Source organism: Cervus canadensis, chromosome 30 (assembly GCF_019320065.1).
Source record: "Cervus canadensis isolate Bull #8, Minnesota chromosome 30, ASM1932006v1, whole genome shotgun sequence".
NCBI lineage: Eukaryota > Metazoa > Chordata > Mammalia > Artiodactyla > Cervidae > Cervus > Cervus canadensis.
Window position 1 is genome coordinate 32,353,362 of NC_057415.1, and position 21,968 is coordinate 32,375,329.

At 38.7% G+C, this 21,968-nt stretch overlaps 1 protein-coding gene across 2 annotated transcripts in view; it reads left to right on the forward strand.

Moving 5' to 3' along the window:
* The first annotated feature begins 1,683 nt into the window (after positions 1-1,683).
* MUSK (muscle associated receptor tyrosine kinase) overlaps positions 1,684-21,968 on the forward strand; it is a 95,016-nt gene continuing 74,731 nt past the window's right edge. For both annotated transcript variants that reach the window (XM_043453770.1, XM_043453771.1), the window contains exons 1-3: positions 1,684-1,983; positions 14,403-14,529; positions 18,918-19,069. In XM_043453770.1, the coding sequence (XP_043309705.1) occupies positions 1,905-1,983; positions 14,403-14,529; positions 18,918-19,069 (358 nt within the window). In that variant the 5' untranslated portion in view covers positions 1,684-1,904. The remainder of the gene's footprint in view (positions 1,984-14,402; positions 14,530-18,917; positions 19,070-21,968) is intronic.

Here is a 21,968-nt window from a genome sequence, read left to right on the forward strand (position 1 = left end):
TAAAAAAACAGACTTAAGAGGAAAATAGGCAAAAGTCACAGAAGAGGAAAATGAATAACAAATATACAAAAAATTCTCATTACCAACAGTAAGAGTGGAACACAAGTAAACTAAGACAACGTCATACCCTTTTTATTCTACTTAAATGTAAAAATTCAACGGTAAGTGTTGATGAGATTGTGGGGAAATGGATTCTCTTATGTATTTCTGAAAGTGAAAGTGAAAGTCACTCAGTTGTGTCCAATTCTGCAACACCATGGGCTGTAGCCTGCTAGACTCCTATTTCCATGGAATTCTCCAGGCAAGAATACTGGAGTGGGTAGCTGTTCCCTTCTCCAGGGGATCTTCCCAATCCAGGGACTGAACCCAGGTCTCCCCAATTGCAGGCAGATTCTTTACTGTCTGAGCCTGAGGTGTGGTTACATATACCATTATACATCCATGATTTAGAAATCTACATAGCCAATAGAAGCAATGAGATAGTGCTGTATATTAACCACGTAAAAGTCTCCAAGACATACTGTTCAGTGGGAGAAGGCCATTTGCCTAGGAGAATGTTTTGGAAGAATCTGCTCCAACTGACAGTTCATGACTGCTGACTCAGTGGATTCATGAGACCGAAGAATAAGGGACACACCAACACAAGCAGAAAAAACTCTTAAAACCATGTGATAAGTGCAATGATAGAGAAATGCACAATAGAACAGAGAAGCCCAGAGGAGGCAAGCCTAAGGCAACTTTGGGAAGATGTGGGAATTGTAGTCTGGAATAGCTCCCAGGAGACAGTGATCAAGTCTGAGATAGGTGGGAACCAGTTGGAGAGGAGGAGAAAGCACTCCAAGATGAGGAAACAGTAGGAACAATTCATGGAGGCTTGAAAGCTGTATTCAGTGAACCATCAGTAGGTTGCTACATATTAAAATAGAGACAGGGATTATAACAGATGGGGCTAAACAGGTAGGTAGAGTCCATCAGGTTTTCTTTCATCATATTAGAGAGATTTGAATTTTTTTTTATGTGATGAAGAGCCACTGAAGACGTTTGAGTAGGACAGGTGATCTAAAAAGAGATTAGTGAAAGTGTTAGTCACTCAGTCGTGTCTAACTCCTTGTGACCCCATGGACTGTAGCCCACCAGGCTCCTCTGTCTATGGAATTCTCCAGGCAAGAGTACTGGAGCGGGTAACCATTCCCTTCTCCAGGGGATCTTCCCGACCCAGAGATCAAACCCGGGTCTCCTACATTGCAGGCGGACTCTACCGTCTGAGTCACCAGGGTAACCCTAGAGGACAGTAAGACACAAGGCAGAGAGAACAGATGGGAGGTTACCACCATCATTCCAAGAAGATGAATGTCTGAAAGGGAGGCTGGGACAGGCTGAGACTAGTGACAGTCAAAGGAGCGGAGGAAATCAAGGCATATCAAGTTGGTACAATCCGTAGGAATTAAATATGGGATGGATGCGGGTGGGGAGTGAGAGATGGGGAGGAATCCATGCTCAGATACATCCAGAGTTCTGAGATAAGTGCAGGAGAGATGATGAGCTGACTCAGAAGATCAGGAAAACTATATCTCAGGGAATACAATGATGGTTACAAAAGGCATCTGGTATTGTCCTTCTGCTACTGTCTTAAAAGGGATTCTAGAGGGATTTTCTTTCCCTTGTTCCTCCAGCCCTACACTTGCATTACTGGCCTAAGGGGATACTCACCAGCTGGCCGTGTCTATCATTACAGCCAAGTCTGAGAATTCCTGATTATACTTAGAGCCAGTGGAGCTGCTGACACAAACAGTCATTAGCAGACGACCCTTTTGGAACAAACTATGCTTTAAAATGTAAACGGTGGAGGCCTTTTCCTTGCGTTGTCCAGAAAGAACTTTCTGCTGCCTGAGCCTGGATTAATCATGAGAGAGTTCGTCAACATTCCACTGGTACATATTCTTACTTTGGTTGCCTTCAGCGGGACTGAGAAACTTCCAAAAGGTTGGTTTTAGCACTCTTGTCTCCTGTTGCCTTGTGACAGTTTGAAAGTGCATGCGTGTGTTCCGATCATGACTAATTCATGATGGCAGGCTTGGGTTTTACTTGGTGAAGTGGGGGTGCAGTATATGGACAGGGAGAAAGCTATATAAATAAGCAATTGATGGATGGTCTTCATTCTACTGCTATCCGTCCCCTGCTTAACTTGTAAGCGAAACATTAACAGGTAGACTGCAAGTTATTGAGGTCAGTTTGTTTATGTGTATGTCAAACTTCAGGGTGGTCTAAATGGATGATGAAAACCTTTTTACATCAGGTTTGCCAGGAATGTATCAATCCCACTCCCAGACATCCAGAGTGTTTGCCTCTGAGCAAAAATCACTTCCATTTTCAGTTTCAGCTTTGCAAAACTCTTAACCAATACTTGAGTTCCTCCCAAATAAAAATTAGAGAAAGATGCACACAAGTTGCCTATAAAAGTTTGAAGAACAACGGGTTCTCCATAGGAGGCTGGAGTCATGATTTGGTTTGGCAAGAGACTGTGAAAGGTTTTTTTTTCCAGAGGCTTTGGAATGTACCGGAAATAACACCACCTCAGGGGAAAGGAAAGCAACTTAAGAAACTGACAAACACCTGTTGCAGTAGCAAGAATGTCCACAGTTTCTGGCCAGCATATTATGAAACTGAGACTAGTGTATTTCAAATCAGGAAGAAAGACAGGAAAATAGGTGATTTGCGAACTGACCGAGGGCTTCATTGAAGTCTTTTTACAAAGACATGAGAAAGCAAATAGAATAACATAAAAAAGTTTTCTGATTAAATGGACTGTTGTTTAGTAGCTCAGTCATGTCCAGCTCTTTTGCGAACCCATGAGCTGTAGCCCGTCAGGCTCCTCTGTCCATGGGATTCTCCAGGCAAGAATACTGGAGCGGGTTGCCATTTTCTTCTCCAGGGAATCTTCCCAACCCAGGGACTGAACCCCGTCTCTTGCATTGGTAGGCAGATTCTTTACCATTGAGCCACCAGGGAATTGAACACATTACAGTAGAGTAAAAAGAGTTCTGTGAATTTATGACACATTCAAATGGATTATTTTCCTTTCATATTACTTTACCAAAGAACTGAATGGGTTTGTATTGTGTAGACAAGTGAACGCAGTTATAGTGTATGTTAGATCAAAAACATAGCGTAGATTTTGTGGTTCACTAGAATTTCTGGAACCATACGGTCAAAATTCACATACTAAGAAGATAGAGCTTTCTTTACCAACAGTCTGATTTCATAGATTTATATTGTTTCATTGCTTTCTTTTTCTATTTTATGTGCACAGAAGGGTATCTTTCAATGCATTTAAACTTTTGTCAACTAATACTTTAAGGTACCTCCAGATAAGAGAGAATCTATATCTTTTCAAATAGCTAATAATAGCCAGAAAGACTTAACATTGGCTTTAGATTATTTTAATACTTCCTGATCATACAACGGATATCCAGAAGGGCAGCACCTGGATGTTTGGACTTATGGATTGTTGTAAAATTATTTGTGCTATTCTAAACCATGAAGTTACATAAAAATGACATGGTTAGATGCTAAAATGTACTGAAATCCAGGCTTACAAGGAACATGACAATTGATTTTCTGATTCAAATTAGAATCCCATGAATGAGAAAAACCAAGCCCAACCTTTTAATTTCTATCTAGAAAGAGATGATTTGTAGTTTCCAAACTTTACAGGTAAAGCACACTGTTTCTATACTGAAAACTTCACAAAATATAGTGGCATAAATGTAACAAAGCCAAAATCCTGACCTCTAAAGAAAATAACCAAATTGTTACCCCAACTTCGTTTATTTGTTTATAGTTTATTTATTGCTTTAATTAGATTGTAAACTCAAAAAATTAAAGCAATATTTTTGCCTATCCTACTCAGAGTATTTGAGTATTATTGAAAACTCTAAATTAATATGGGTTTAACATCAGCCTTAGCCAAAACACCTGGTCTGAAAGAGCAAACATTCATTAACTACACTTACCAGTTCTGAGAATAAACACTATTATGAAAATATAATACTTAACATTTTACATGTTGAAATGCATGGAATATGTTGGTACAAAAACACATTAATATGTGATTATTTTAATACTATTAACAGTAATGAAATTATGCTACACAAATATCTCTAGTTGTTTTCTCTATTCTTGGCAGAAGGCAATAGTGGCAAGAGGTTTTTTCGATGGTACACCTTTTTCCTAAGTCCTTTATTGTGAATGAATCAAGGCATCTGCACAATAATATATCATAAAGTGAACCGACACAGTTAAAATAGTGCAAGAATAGTCCATGGATTATTTTCCAATCATCAGCATATTATTTCTTCAATAAAATTAATAACCAACTTTGTAGAATAACTTATCATTATAGTTTTAGTTTAATTGAGATTCCTAATGTTCAAAGACAAAGGGAAAGGTCACTATCTTTCTGAATCATTTCACCTGGTGATACTTTCAATCATGAGCTCAGTATCAAACCACAAGGAGGAGAATTTTATCAACAGGCATGTATGAAAATAGCCAACATTTCATTGAACATTCGCCTTAACCACATTCTTCAAAAATATTTAACACTTTATCAGGGAGTACTAAGTGTACAGTGGGATTTTCTGTAGGAGGATGGGAGTTCATGAAACAGCTATGAATCTGTTCTATGCACAAAGAACTCCTGTCCAAACTCCACTCTTAAAATTATCCCATTACTATCATACCTAGAGGTTCTGAGCCTTAAGTGATTTATCTTTAGAAATATGTTAGTAACTTCTTCTAAATCATACATATACAGGGATAGGATTCACAGATTAGACATATGACTAAGTCATTCGCAGCTGTCACTGAAATCCGGGACACCGAGTACTGGATGAATGTTTTATATTGACGTATACTGAAAGAGTAACTCATTCCATATTTGGGGAAACAACAGTTGCTTTAAATATTATTGACTTTAAAGAACAGACAAAGTGCAGAAATGGCAAGATTTTTTACCACAAGTCCAGTGGTGAAGTAGGCAACTTCTCGGTGAAATAGGACATGAGGTTACTGGGGGAAAGTGATAAGTGAGGGATGAGGAGAGGACCTAAAGGAAGTGATCCCATTCAGAGAGATGAGAGAAGCGGGCCAGAGAATGTAGAAGGACCACATGTCCATGCTGGGGTTGAGGACTGCACCCCCATAAGTGGTCCTGATCTTCACCCTTGTATGACTTTATTCAACAATAACTCTGTGAACACAGGAGCAGTGAGGACAGCTGGTTGGATTAGTTCAAGACTGGTACTTTCCAGGGTCAGTGCAGCTAAAGGACTGCAGGGTAAGGCAGCTGGGATTATATGGCAACAAAGCATGCAGTCTAGGCCAAAAAATGAAGAAAGTGGAAGGAGGATACTTCAGGCCTGGAAAAGAATGTTAAGATCAACTTCCTTTTTCTAGTCCCCAGTGCCTTTTTGTTTGCCTTTCAGAAAAGCAGGTCTTCACTGTGAGCCTCAGTTTTCTCCTAAGATGAAGTACCTACTAGTGTTCAGCTTACAATGTTATATGCTATGCTGAAGACTGTCAATGACTGGTGAAATGACCCCTCCTGGGGAACAGGCACATTTTAGATGAGTCCCTATGAAATCACACCTTAATACCTAAGGGATGCCCCTAGGAGAGGTGATTTCAGAAATTCCAACAGACTGACCCAGAATTCCTATCTTCCCGTCCTCAGTGTCATTTCTGAAGGCAAAGACCAAGAGTATGTTCTGTGACAAAGAATTAATGATATGGCATTAATAAGTGACTAAACACAGCACAGTAACTATTGAGATTATCAATGAACCTTATATAAGTTCCAGAGACTTCATAATAAAAAAAAATAACATATTTGATTACATCACCAGAAGTATGTGTCAGTTTCTAAAATATGACAAATGATGAGCAATACTGAATACCTCTTTCTTTGGGGGACTTGAAAAATTTCTAATACCCATGTGTTTTTTCATACTGAAAAAGCAATACTGTATTCATGATGCTAGAAAAGCATGAATATGTTCCAAGTCTGAGCTTAATTTTACTAGAACAGAAAGGAGCAAATACACCGACTGCTTACTCAGTTATTTGGTTATGTCAATCAGCAAACGGTCGATCCGAAGTTGGTATGCCAATGACCGTGTGTTACAGTCCATAAAAGGATAACATTAGAATCGTCTCATCCAGCAGCCAGTATTCAAGTTCAGTTACTCTTTGAAAAGCACTGTGTTCATTTTTATGTATTTGTTGTTCATGTGGTCCTTGGAAAGAGGGGAGAAATAGTGTCCCAGTTTAAACAGGCCCTGGCTGAGATGAAAGCTGGACAGTAGAAAGAAAACAAACAGAGACAGTCTGCTGATTCTATAAACATCATTAAATACAACTATGTGATTGTGTCAGTAAAAATTTAAAAGCGATTTGTTTGGATAATTTTGGACTGTGAGCAAGGTGGGCTTAACCAACAATCTTTTGCCTATAGAAATTGATATTAACGTCAGTCTTATTTTTTTCCCTTGTCTGTAACTAGTACTACACCGAAGACATGGTATACTTAGAGTTAAAAGATAAGAATTTTAAATCAACCTTACCGATGAAATTCAGTTCTATCACTTCCTGCTCTTATTTTGTTTAGATAAGTTACTGAACCTTGCATAGCCTTCATTCCTCAACTGCAAATGAGAATAATAATAGTATCTGCTTTTATGTTTATTGTGATAAATAACTAAGATCATGAATGAAAAGTATAACTTGTGGCTGATGGCAGGTTCTTAATCAATTTTAAATGTTAACCTTATTAAAAACACAATCAAACCTCACAAGAAACCGTCATGCCACTGAACACTAAGGGAAGCTGTTCTCAGTGACAACTCATGCATTTCTCCATGTTTAAGCTTGTCAAGACATTCCAAGATTTATTTCTCTGATTTTAACTGACCTCAACAGAGTTTGTACCACCTCCCTGGAAAGATAACATCAATAGTATATATGCTTCCTCTGTCACTTCTGGATCTGCATATTGAATGAGAAGAAACTAATGAATCAATTTGGGGGTTTTAGTAAAAATAATACCTGGCATTAAGAATGATAACTGAAAACACAAGATCTGCAAAAGTCTAAGAGAGAAAGTCACCCACACTTTCAGGACTATTAACACATTAATACCCTAAAAAATGGGTATAATAAGATTGTTTATGCAATTCTGCTGCCTACCAGGAACTGTTACATAAACAGGGTGCTATTTATACACCCTTAAATGGTAAGATTTGAAGGTATTGATAATATAGAATATGCTCATGAGCTAGTGCCTCTCTGAGGGAAAAAAAAGGCCCTGATATGTGGCATCTGTTGACCGCTGTAGTGCAAATGCTTCAATCTTAGCCGACTTCAAGGTACCAATAAAGGCTGAGCTGGGAGGAGATGTGCAGTGGCACAGCTGTGTCTGCAATTTCTACAGACATTAGGTGTAAATAACTCCAATAACACCGATAATAGAAAAACGCAGTAAAATAATCAGGAAGTGATAAATGTTGAGTATTACTTTTTTGTTTTTAACATAGTTGTTTTAAACAGAAATTTAGATAATTTAGTTTTAAATAATGGCTCTATTCAATTGCCTTGTTACATTTCTGAAAAGTTAACACTTGACACTTGCAAGCCAGTATAAGCCAGTTCCAGCACACCACAGAAGACAAAGCTGTGGGCCTCTTTTTCCACTTTTGTACAGGTAGTAGTGCAATTATTTTGTTTTGTGCAGTGAAATTCATCTATATGCCTTTCCACTTTGAGATTTTTTGCCGGGGGGGATGCTTAGGTGCTCCGTCATGTCTGACTCTTTGCCACCCTTTGGACTGTAGCCCATCAGGCTTCTCTGTCCATGAGGTTTTTCAGGCAAGAGTACTGGAGTGGGTTAGCATTTCCTCCTCCAGGGGATCTTCCTGATGCAGGGATAGAACCTGCATCTCTTGTGTCTCCTGCATTGTACATGGATTCTCTACCCGCTGAGCCACAGAAACCAGGAGAATAACTCAATAGTTCAGGTTTCTGTCTCTAAATTATGGAATAAAATAACATAGACTACTCCCTATAGGCCAAGAACAATGTCAAATGCTTTGTGTACATTTATTTACCATATGTAATCATCATGTCAAGCTTTAGTCAGTCCAGTTGCTCAGTCATGTCTGACTCTTTGCGACCCCATGGACTGCAGCACGCCAGGCTTCCCTGTCCATCACCATCTCCCAGAGCTTGCTCAAATTCATGTCTATTGAGTCAGTGATGCCATCCAACCATCTCATCCTCCGTTGTCCTCTTCTCCTCCTGCCTTCAATCTTTCCCAGCATCAGGGTCTTTTTCAATGAGTCAGTTCTTCGCATCAGGTGGCCAAAGTATTGGAGTTTCAGCTTCAGCATCAGTCCTTCCAATGAATATTCAGGGTTGATTTCCTTACGGATTGACTGGTTTGATCTTGCAGTCCAAGGGACTCTCAAGAGTCTTCTCCAACACCACAGTTCAAAAGCATCAGTTCTTCGGTGCTCAGCTTTCTTTACAGTCCAACTCTCACTTCCATACATGACTGCTAGAAAAACCATAGCCTTCATTAGACAGACCTTTGTTGGCAAAGTAATGTCTCACTTTTTAATATGCTGTCTAGGTTTGTCATAGCTTTTCTTCCAAGTAGCAAATATCTTTTAATTTCACAGCTGCAGTCACCATATGCAGTGATTTTGGAGCCCAAGAAAATAAAGCCTGTCACTGTTTCCATTGTTTCCCCACCTATTTGCCATGAAGTGATGGGGCTGGATGCCATGATCTTAGTTTTCTGAATGTTGAGTTTTAAGCCAACTTTTTCACTCTCCTCTTTCACTTTTATCGAGGCTCTTGATGTCAAGCTTATGTAATGGTTTTATTGTTATCTCTGCCTACAGCTAAAGATGCCAAGGCAACTAGTTAAGTGACTCAGTGGAGATGGGAAGTGATGGAGCAGAGATTTGGATTCAACCCCTGGGCTAGAGCTTCTCACTGTCTAATTCCTCAGTTTTGTTGTTGCTATTTAGTCACTAAGTCATGTCTAACTCTTTTGCAACCCCATAGACGGTAACCTGCCAGGCTCCTTTGTCTGTGGGGTTTCCCAGGCAAGAATACTGGAGTGGGTTGCCATTTCCTTCTCCAGGGGATCTTCCTCACTTAGGGATCAAACCCCCATCTCCTGCACTGGCAGGTGGGTTCTTTACCACTGAGCCACCAGGGAAGTAATTCCTCAGTAGTCTGTCTTTCTTTTTAAACAATGAAAGCATTCAATATTATCCATTATCTTTTGGACCCATCATTACCTGCAACCTTATTATCATATGATGTTTTTAATCACTATGTATGTGATTATGCAATTGACCATTTATTTTGTTCATCAGTTGTTTAGAAAAATCTACCTTTTTAAAGAGGTTGACTTTCTAAAACTTATCAATTACAAATTTGCTTCCATTGCATTGGAAAATTAACATTTCTGTGGCATTCTGATTATGTCCTATAATTTTTATTATGAAGATAATACATATTCATGTCCATGCTCAGTCATGTTCAACTCTTTGCAACCCCAAGGACTTTAGCCTGCTAGGCTCCTCTGTTCATGGCATTTCCCAGGCAAGGGAATATCCAATACTGGAGTGGGTTGCCATTTCCTTCTCCAGGGGATCTTCCCGACCCAGGGATTTGAGCCTGCATCTCCTGCACTGGCAGTTGGGTTTTTATTATTGAGCCACCAGGGAAGCCTGATAATATATACTAATTTTATATATTTTAATATTATATAGTATGTCTTGTAATATTTTGCTGTAAGATATAGCAAGACAAAGACAAAAAATTATACATCATGCTCACAACTAGAAGATAAATGATAATAACATCTTGGAATTCATCCATTTTTCCATTCTCTTCTATGTGTGTATGTGTGTATAATTTTCTTTAAAATTTTTGGCGCCTATTACTCCATTATAATATCTCCTGGTAATACTAACTTAAGTTTGATTTGTTTATTTGAGTCTATATTTATTACATTACTTATTTACTTACTTAATTTGGCTGTGCGGGTCTTAGCTGTGGCACTTGGGACCTTTCATTGCAGCCCATGGACTCTCTAGCTGTGGGGTTGCAGGCTCAGTGCAATTGTGGTACGCATGGGCTTCAGTTGCCCAGCAGCATGTGGGATCTTAGTTCCTGGACCAGGGATTGAACCTGCATCCCCTGCATTGCAAAGCAGATTCTTTAACCACTGGACCACCAGAGGTCCTGAGTCTATATTTTTAAATAATTAAATGTCATGATTGTTATCTTGTTGATGGATTGTTTCTTTTATCGTTAAGAAGTCTTTCTTCACTCTTCAAATGCTTACTTATCACTTTATATTGAAGTTCATCTTATACTACTACTATTACTCTATTTCATTATCACTTTGAGTAGTGTTTACTTCGTATGTATTTTCCACTCTCTTTATTTGCAACATTTGTTTTAAAATAATTAGATATGTCTTTTGTGTTTTTAAATCATGTATCTGTCTTTCTACAGATCAGTTTATACCATGGGTGTTTACTGTGATTTCGGATGTATTTGGGCATGTTTATTCCAAATTAACTTGTTAATTTAATCTTCTGTTAGCCATACCTGTTCTTGGCTCATTTATCCTCCTTTTCTGTTTCTTTATTTTTTTAAAATTGATACAGTTTTAGTTCCTTTTGTTCTCCTGCTGTTTCGGAAATTTTGATTTTTAATCTATTATTTTGGTGGTAAGAATTAATGAAATTTTAACAGTATGCCTCTAACTTTATATTATCTTCCCATGTTTGTAGTTATTCAGTATTTGTCATCTTCCTGCATACAGTAAAGAGCTCAGAGTGTTTTAACAATATGCTGAACTTCTTCCCTATACTTTCATCTTATAATTGTTTATCTAGAATTCTAGTTCCACTTTTTTTAAACAGAAAAATTATTGAGCTTTTAAAAAAAATATATTCCACAATATCTAAAACTGCAGTTACATTTTACCACCATCTTTGCTTACTATAGTGGCTCAATGGTAAATAATTCTCCTGCCAATCCAGGAGATGCAGGTTCGATCCATGGGTCTGGAAGACCCCTGAAGAAGGAATGGCAACCTACTCCAGTATTCTTGCCTAGAAAATTCCATGGACAGAGGAGCCTGGCAGATTACAGTCCATGGGGTCGCAAAAGAATCAGACATGACTTAATGACTGAACAACAACAAATGCTTACTATAGTTTCTTGTCCCCTGCCCCTTTCTTTTGGGTACAAGTTATTTCTTACAGAGATTATATACTTTTGGTAATTGTTTCAGAGAGGGTCTCAGTGGTAAACACTTGTCTGCATGTTTATTTTGTCTTCATTTAAAAAAATGATTATCTAAGCTGCCTATAGAATTCCAGGCTAGCAGTTATTTTTTTTCTCAGCCTTTTAAAACTATTACTCCAATGCCTTTTGGTATCAGTTGTTGCCAAATAATACCAAGTGAGCCTAATTGCCTTCTTTTCTTTCTAGTAAGGTTAAGATTTTCTTTATCTTTTTCTGCAGTTTTAATTTAGTGTATCTAAGAATGAATTAATTTTTGTTTATCTGGCTTTATGCTTGGTGGAAACTTTCAACCTGAATATTCTGCTTTATTTTTCAAGTTTGAAAAATAATCTGCAACTTACCCCTTTACATATTACTTCCACGCTATTTCTTCAATTTTATTTTTCCGGACCTCTATTAGAAGTTTATTAATTTTTGTCCATCTATGTCTCTTAACTATTAATACTTTTCACTCTTTATTTCTTTGTACTGCATTCTGTATATTTTAACAGTTATTTTAGTGCAAAGTTGGAGGGCCTGAATGCCTAGATATAAAATATAAAAGATGTCATCTCACCTAAAAATTCTGCCCTCTTCTTTCGGCTATTCTCTTCTCAATCTCTAAAGAAAATTTATGCATTTTATAAAGGTCTCAGAAATGGAGTTTGGTTCATTTAAACAATACATTAGTCAATGTGCCAGCCCTCCAGATAGAGAGGTCTGAGACATGGTTCTTGACCCAAAGGTCACGGTTTTTATAACTTAGCATGGGACAGAAACATAAACAAATCATTCTAAGAGCATATGTGTGGCAAGTGCTATAAGCGTGACATAAATGGGATGACCTCAGGTTAAACAAAAGGGCATTTGGTTCTATCTAGCAAGTCAGGGAGATCGGGAGGAGATGATACTTGAACTGGACTTTGTGAAAAAATTAACACCCACAAAAGAGATATGGGTTAAATGGGACCCTCAGCCTCTGAGTTTACTGAAAAGATAAGTTTCATTTAGAAACCGAATGCATTATTCCCCCCTCCAATGATGTACCACCTCACACTAGTCAGGACGCCCATTGTCGAAAAAAATCAAACAATAAATGCTGGAGAGGATGTGGAGAAAAGGGAACCCTCTTGCACTGTTGGTGAGAATGTAAATTGATACAGCCACGATGGATGCATTTTCTACGGCCGGTGTGACAGTTTGCTCTTATTTCATGGAGTTTTCACCTCTGCGTGTATGCTAAGTCACCTCAGTCATGTCTGACTCTGTGCGACCCTATGGACTGTAGCCCTCCAGGCTCCTCTGTCCATGGGATTCTCCAGGCAAGAATACTGGAGTGGGTTGCCATGCCCTCCTTCAGGGGATCTTCCCGCCTCAGGGATCAACCTGCATCTCTTATGTCTCCTGCATTGGCAGACAGGCTCTTTACCACTAGCGCCACCTGAACATGAGTGTACAAATATCTATTTGAGTGCATGCGTGCTAAGTCATTTCAGTCGTGTCCAACTCTGTGTGACCCTAAAAGGACTGTAGCCTGCCACGTTCCACTGTCCATGGTTTTCTCCAGGCAAGAATACTAGAGTGGGTTGCTATTTCCTCCTCCAGGGGATCTTCCCGACCTAGGAATCGAACCCTCATCTTTTACATCTCCTACATTCTTTACCACTAGTGCCACCTGGGAAGCCCCAACTATTTGAGTTACTGCTTTCAATTCTTTTGGACATATATATACCCAGCAGTGAAATTTCTGGATCATACATTCATTCCATGAACAGAGGAGCCTGGCGGGCTACAGTCCATGGGGTCACAAAGAGTCAAATACAACTGAGTGACTAACACACATATTAATTCTCTGCTTAATTATTTGAGGAACCACCATCCTGCTTTACACAAGTGGCTGCGCCAATTTACTTTCCCACCAACAATGCACACAGGTTCTAATGTTTCCACATCCTTGCCAACATTTATTGTTATGCATTTTCTTTATTTATAACCATTCTACAGTATGTAAAGTAGTATCTTAGAGCGGTTTTGATTTGCATTTCCATAAAGGCTAATAATGTTGAGTATCTTTTTATGTGCTTGTTGTCCATCTGTATATATTCTTTGGAGACAGGTTGATTCAGTTTCTTTGATCATTTTGTTGTTGTTGTTGTTTGGGTTATTTTGGATTATTTGCCTTTAAATTATTGAGTCTTTTCCTAAGCTATTTGTAGCTGTGTGGATCCTCTATAAATCTAATGAAGCTTCAGCTTCAAAGCCTCTCATTTGCAGGAGCCCCCTTTGAAGACCTCCAATGGTCTCTAGCAAAGTGTTCATATTGCATTTTATTCAATAAAATGCAATATGAATAAAATACATCAACGTGTTTTATTGAAATTAGGGAAAAAATATTTTTATACAGGAATTGTCAAGATGGCTTCCTCTTTTCACACTAAATTCCCATCAGTGACACTTTCCTTCCACACTGTTGACTGATGTGAGGAAGGCAATAGACATTTGTATCCATAATTTTATGTTTTTTTCCTTAAAAGGATATCTAAATTATATAACTTTGGGCTTCACAAAACCAGGCTCTGCCTCCACTCATATATAATAAATTCTAAGTCCATCTCTCCCGAGAGCCTCCTCTTTTGATTCTCAAATGCCTAGTTTGAAAGTAGAAACAAAATCCTCTGCATAAAATTCTTCCTCCCTTTTGGCAAATTTTTGCTTTGGGGCAACATCATTCTTATTTAGGTTCACTGTGGCCTCTGACTGCTGACAGTGAAAGTGAAATTTGCTCGGTCGTATCTGACTCTTTGTGATCCCGTGGACTATACGACCATGGAATTCTCCAGGTTAGAATATTGGAATGGGTAGCCGTTCTCTTCTCCAGGAGATCTTCCCAACCCAGGGTTCGAACCCAGGTCTCCCGCATTGCAGGCAGATTCTTTACAGCTGAGCCATAAGGGAAGCCCGACTGCTTACAGAAGGGCTAGGAAACAGTACTGTAGAATGCTCTCCTTTCACTTCTCCTCTCCTTTCAGCCCCTGTCATCACCACTCCTCTCGAAACAGTGGACGCCTTAGTTGAAGAAGTCGCTACTTTCATGTGTGCGGTGGAATCCTACCCTCAGCCTGAAATTTCCTGGACCAGAAATAAAATTCTCATTAAGTAAGTATTCTGCCTTTTTCCACCAAGAATGACCAAGGCTGCCTTGGGATTTATCTTTGTTGTAAATGCAATCACAGCTCTTGGCAGTACTAAAGTTCACCTTCTAGAATATTTAAAATGTAACTCCCACATTTCATAAATGTAAGATCTGAACTTCAGTGAGGTTAAGGGAATTGTCCAATGTAAAGTGATTTAACTGATATGGCAGAGTCAGGGCTGTTTCCTAGATCCAGGTTAGGTCCTAGAGGAAATTTCACAGTAATTAGAAAACACCATGGTATCCTAATTCTGGGGGTACATGTTCCAGGACATCCTGGGGAGTTAATAGGGACCAGCCTCATTTCCTGTACTTTCAATATCCCAATCAAGTCATGCATATTCTCTAGGAATCTGACCTCTAGGTAACTATTACTGTTTCTTTTGAAAATCAGAAAAGACTCCTGATGTATATAGTGAGGTAACCTCTCAAACAGTAAAATTTCTACTTGGCATATAAAGGTTATGCTATCCTTTCCTCATTAAATAGCTATCTGACCAAAAATACTCCAAAATATTTATAACAAAGGGAACCACTAGCTTTCTAGAAGGCCACATACCTTGAGTTAGGGCTAGTGTTTAACTGCTCCATAGGCTGGGGTCCATGAACTTGGATAGGGAAACATTATGTGTTTGTTTTCACTAAACTCTAATTGAAATTTTGTATTTCCTTCTATTATATGTGCTGTAATGTGGGAAATTACCCTGGGCTATGAAGCCTTCAAGTACTCTATCAGGCAAGCTATCTCAGAAATCCTGGAATAGGAAGGCTTATAAACCAAATTAAGATGCTTGAAATACAGTTTATTAAATCAATTTAAAATACCCAATGAAACAAAAAGACAACCTACAGAATGGGAGAAAATATTTGCAAATTATATAACCAATAAGGAGTTAATATCCAAAATACATAAACTGCTCCTACAACTCAATATCCAAAAATAAAAACAACCCACTCAAAAAATGGGCAAAAGAGCTGACTAGACATCCTTCACAAAGATGTACAGATGGCCAACAGGCACATAAAAAGATGCTCAACATCACTAGTTATTAGAGAAACAACAATGATATATCGCCTCACACCAGCTGGGTCAACTATCATCAAAAAGGCTACAAATAACAAATGTTGAAGAGGATGTGGAGAAAACAAAACCCTTACACGCTATTGATGAGAATGCAAGTCGGTGTGGCCTCTATGGAAAACAGTATGGAGGCATCTCAGAAAGCTAATAATACACGTACTGTAAGATCTAGTAATTCTACTCCAGGGTATATACCCAGAAAAAACTGAAAACACTAATTTGAATAAGTATATGCACCCCAAATTCATAGCAGTACTATTTCCAATGGCCAAGATTTGGAAAAAACCCAAGTGTCCGTAACAGATGAATAGGTAAAGAAGATGTGGGATATATTTACAATGGAGTCTTACTCAGCCATAAAAAATAATGACATTCTGTCATTTGCACCAGGGTGTATGGACTTAAGAGAATATTATGCTTAATGAAATAAGTCAGAAAACAACAAAGACTGTATGCTACCACCCACAGATGGAATCTAAAAAGTAATACAAATGAATGTATATGCAAAACGGAAACAGACTCACATAGAAAATAAACTAATGGTTACCAAAGGGGAGACGGGAGGGGAAGGGGAATGCAAATTAGGGGTATGGGTTTAAGAGCTGCGTGTGTGTGTGTACTGTCACTTCAGTCATGTCCAACTCTTTGCAACTCCATGGACTGCAGCCCTCCAGGCTCCTCTGTCCGTGAGATTCTCCAAGCAAGGTTACTGGAGTGGTTTGCCATTTTCTTCTCCAGGGGATCTTCCTGACCCAGGGATCCAACCTGCACCTCTTACAGCTCCCGCATTGGCAGGCAGCTTCTTTGCTCTAGCGCCACCTGGGACTACTATGTAGAAAATAAATGAGCAACAGGATATATCGTATAGCACAGGAAACTACAGCCATTATCTTGTAATAACTTTCAATGGAGTACAATCTGTAGACATAATGAATCACTAGGCTATGTACACCTGAAACCAATATAATATTGTAAATCAACTATACTTCAGTAAGAAAGAGGAAAACAGTTTATATTTTGAAAATTATAAATACTTGTGTCCCTCACAATCTACAAGTGATTTATATACTTTAAGCAGCAATGATACAGCAGATTATAAATCTTGAAAGTTTCTATTTCACAGAGTGGTTTGACTGTTAGTCCACAAGCACATCTGTAAAATATTTCAATATTCACATTTTCCATGCAAACTTAAACATAGCAAAAAACAAAAGCAAAGCAAAAATTACATGAGAGTCAGTATCATGGCTATCCCTAGTTATTTAATGTGATTTAATGAACTACCCAGTGATTATATCATCCTTAGTCACATAGATCAAAAATTACTATATCTTTTTTCTTCTTTAAGATCAGTGTGTGATGGGGGCCATCCATCGAATTTGAAATCAAGAATCCATTTCCTTTAAATCTTTTATTTTCGGGTTGTATTATCTTTCCATTTCTACTGTAACAAATTACCATAAAATTAGTGGTTTGACACAACATAAATTTATTATCTTACAATTTTGGAGTTCAGGAATCTGAAACCAGTCTCTTTGGGCTAAAATCAAGGTGTTGACAAGGCTGCATTCTTTCTGGAGCCACTAGAGGAAAATCCGATTTCTTGCCTGCATTTCTTGGCCCTTTGCTCCATTTTGAAAGCCAGCAACTGCATCACTCCAGCCTCATCACATCTCATTCTCTGATCCTCCTGCTTCCCTCTCCAATCTTTTAAGGACCCTCACTATTAGGTGGTGCTAGTGGTAAAGAATCTGCCTGCCAATGCAGGAGACGTAAGAGATGTGGGTTTGATCTCTGGGTCAGGAAGATTCCCCTGGAAGAGGGTATGGCCACCCACTCCAGTATTCTTGCCTGGTGAATCCCACGGACAGAGAAGCCTGGCAGGCTACGGTCCTGGTCGATAGGTTGCAAAGAGTCAGACACGACTGAAGTGACACAGCAGGCAAGCATGCATGATTACATAGGGCCCATCTGGATAATTCATGATACTCCATTTCAAGATTCTTGACATCTGCAAAATCCCTTTTGCCATGTAAGGTAACATATTCACAGGTTCTGGGGATTAAGACATGAATCTTTGAGGTGGCGGTTTACTCTGCCTAATTTATACTTGTTGCATAAAGCATTTTTATTTGGTCATAAAACTCACTTTTAGGTTGACATTTCCCCTCATATTTCTTTCCATTGTCCTAACTCCCTTCTTAACATTCAGGCTGCATGCCATTTAGTGAGATAATATATGTAAAACATATTTTTTACAGTTTGAGCCTGTTTTGCTCCCTATGTATCCCATGGAACTAGAACTGTGCCTGGCACTTGTTAGGCACTCAACAAACATTTGATTAATAAATGAACAAATACTTAGTCAACTGCTAGTTAATCCAATATATATATTTAACCCTTCCCTTTTTTTCCATTTTTTAAATTGAAGTATAATTGATTTGGGACTTACCAGGTGGCACAGTGGTAAAGAATCTTCCTGCCAATGCAGGAGACACAGAAATGCAGGTTCAATCCCTGGGTCAGGAAGATCCCCCGGAGCAGGAAATGGCAACCTGCTCCAGAATTCTTGCCTGGAAAATTCCATGGACAGAGGAGCCTGGGGGGCTATTGTCCAGGGGGTCACAAAGAGCTGGACATGATTGAGCTACTGAGGGCAGCACATACCTAGTTGATTAAATGTTGCGTTAGTTTCAGGTGTATAGCAAAGTGATTCAGGTGTGTGCGTGTATGTGTGTGTATACTCTTTTTCAGATTCTTTTCCATGATAGGTTATTATAATATACTGAATATATTATATTTCCTTGTGCTATACAACAAGTCCTTGCCGTTTATCAATTTTATATATAGTAGTGTGTATCTGTTAATCCCTTTCTGCTAGTCACGTGTGTGTGTGTGTGTGTGTGTGTGTGTTCATTATCTAGCTGCTATTCCCAGTAAATATGGGAGAGGACTCATACCTTGGGTAATGATATACTTTCCTAAATAAAGTAAATTTTATGTTGGGTGGGTCCTATCAATAGACATCACCTTTCGAAATTATTTTTGAAGGACTCAGCACTGCTTTGATTATTGAAGCCTAGGAAAGATTAGAAAATGTTAGTTTTCTCCTCCCAAATAAGCTTATTCTTTTATTCATAACTTACTCGAGTTTCCTCTTCCCTTTAATCTGCTTCATCCATTGGTAAATCATCTGCTGGATCATATAATCATAGTCAAAACAATTCACAGATGGGGCCCTAACCTGCCATCATCGTCTGTGACCCACAGGCTCTTTGATACTCGGTACAGCATTCGGGAGAATGGTCAGCTCCTCACCATCCTGAGCGTGGAAGACAGTGACGACGGCATTTACTGCTGCATTGCCAACAATGGTGTGGGAGGAGCTGCCGAGAGCTGTGGAGCTCTACAAGTGAAGATGAGTGAGTGGGAAAGAGAATCATCCATTGATTTCTAAGCTGACTTGGTACACTTTGAAGCAGACAGTAAACAGAGCCTCTTGCATATCTGGAGGTTGGGCAGCCAGAGAAGTTCAAGTTCAAATCACAACCTTGAGACAGTTCCACACCTTTTATTCCTGCCATCACCCACCACCCTACAGGCAAGCCTCATCCTTTTCTGCCTCCTCCCATTTTCTAGCCTTTATTATGGCTCTTTATTTGCACCACCAGGAAATCTTTCACCAGGAACTCCCCTTTAAAATCTTTACCATGTACCTTTAGTTTAAAACAGTTTCATTACAACCAGACACCCTTTTAATCTCTAACCTCTTTGCAGACACTTATTCTACCCTTTTGCCTCATTTCAAACCTGAATTTCTTGAGTGACTTTTCTTTTTTTTTTTTTATTAGTTGGAGGCTAATTACTTCACAACATTTCAGTGGGTTTTGTCATACATTGACATGAATCAGCCATAGAGTTACACGTATTCCCCATCCTGATCCCCCCTCCCACCTCCCTCTCCACCCGATTCCTCTGGGTCTTCCCAGTGCACCAGGCCCGAGCACTTGTCTCATGCATCCCACCTGGGCTGGTGATCTGTTTCACCATATATACATATATACATGCTGTTCTTTCGAAACATCCCACCCTCACCTTCTCCCACAGAGTTCAAAAGTCTGTTCTGTACTTCTGTGTCTCTTTTTCTGTTTTGAATATAGGGTTATCATTACCATCTTTCTAAATTCCATATATATGTGTTAGTATGCTGTAATGTTCTTTATCTTTCTGGCTTACTTCACTCTGTATAATGGGCTCCAGTTTCATCCATCTCATTAGAACTGATTCAAATGAATTCTTTTTAATGGCTGAGTAATATTCCATGGTGTATATGTACCACAGCTTCCTTATCCATTCATCTGCTGATGGGCATCTAGGTTGCTTCCATGTCCTGGCTATTATAAACAGTGCTGCGATGAACATTGGGGTGCACGTGTCTCTTTCAGATCTGGTTTCCTCAGTGTGTATGCCCAGAAGTGGGATTGCTGGGTCATATGGCAGTTCTATTTCCAGTTTTTTAAGGAATCTCCACACTGTTTTCCATAGCGGCTGTACTAGTTTGCATTCCCACCAACAGTGTAAGAGGGTTCCCTTTTCTCCACACCCTCTCCAGCATTTATTGCTTGTAGACTTTTGGATAGCAGCCATCCTGACTGGCGTGTAATGGTACCTCATTGTGGTTTTGATTTGCATTTCTCTGATAATGAGTGATGTTGAGCATCTTTTCATGTGTTTGTTAGCCATCTGTATGTCTTCTTTGGAGAAATGTCTGTTTAGTTCTTTGGCCCATTTTTTGATTGGGTCATTTATTTTTCTGGAATTGAGCTTCAGGAGTTGCTTGTATATTTTTGAGATTAATCCTTTGTCTGTTTCTTCATTTGCTATTATTTTCTCCCAATCTGAGGGCTGTCTTTTCACCTTACTTATAGTTTCCTTTGTAGTGCAAATGGACAAATTCTTAGAAAAGTATAACTTTCCAAAACTGAACCAGGAAGAAATAGAAGATCTTAACAGACCCATCACAAGCAAGGAAATCGAAACTGTAATCAAAAATCTTCCAGCAAACAAAAGCCCAGGACCAGATGGCTTCACAGCTGAATTCTACCAAAAATTTAGAGAAGAGCTAACACCTATCTTACTCAAACTCTTCCAGAAAATTGCAGAAGAAGGTAAACTTCCAAACTCATTCTATGAGGCCACCATCACCCTAATTCCAAAACCAGACAAAGATGCCACAAAAAAAGAAAACTACAGGCCAATATCACTGATGAACATAGATGCAAAAATCCTTAACAAAATTCTAGCAAACAGAATCCAACAACATATTAAAAGAATCATACACCATGACCAAGTGGGCTTTATCCCAGGAATGCAAGGATTCTTTAATATCCGCAAATCAATCAATGTAATACACCACATTAACAAAATGAGAGATAAAAACCATATGATTATCTCAATAGATGCAGAGAAAGCCTTTGACAAAATTCAACACTCATTTATGATTAAAACTGTCCAGAAAGCAGGAATAGAAGGAACATACCTCAACATAATAAAAGCTATATATGACAAACCCACAGCAAGCATCACCCTCAATGGTGAAAAATTGAAAGCATTTCCCCTGAAATCAGGAACAAGACAAGGGTGCCCACTCTCACCACTACTATTCAACATAGTGTTGGAAGTTTTGGCCACAGCAATCAGAGCAGAAAAAGAAGTAAAAGGAATCCAGATAGGAAAAGAAGAAGTGAAACTCTCACTGTTTGCAGATGACATGATCCTCTACATAGAAAACCCTAAAGACTCTACCAGAAAATTACTAGAGCTAATCAATGAATGTAGTAAAGTTGCAGGATATAAAATTAACACACAGAAATCCCTTGCATTCCTATATACTAACAATGAAAAAACAGAAAGAGAAATTAAGGAAACAATACCATTCACCATTGCAACAAAAAGAATAAAATACTTAAGAGTATATCTACCTAAAGAAACAAAAGACCTATACATAGAAAACTATAAAACACTGATGAAAGAAATCAAAGAGGACACAAACAGATGGAGAAACATACCGTGTTCATGGATTGGAAGAATCAATATTGTCAAAATGGCTATTCTACCCAAAGCAATCTATGGATTCAATGCAATCCCTATCAAGCTACCAACAGTATTTTTCACAGAACTAGAACAAATAATTTCACAATTTGTATGGAAATACAAAAAACCTCGAATAGCCAAAGTAAGCTTGAGAAAGAAGAATGGAACTGGAGGAATCAACCTGCCTGACTTCAGACTCTACTACAAAGCCACAGTCATCAAGACAGT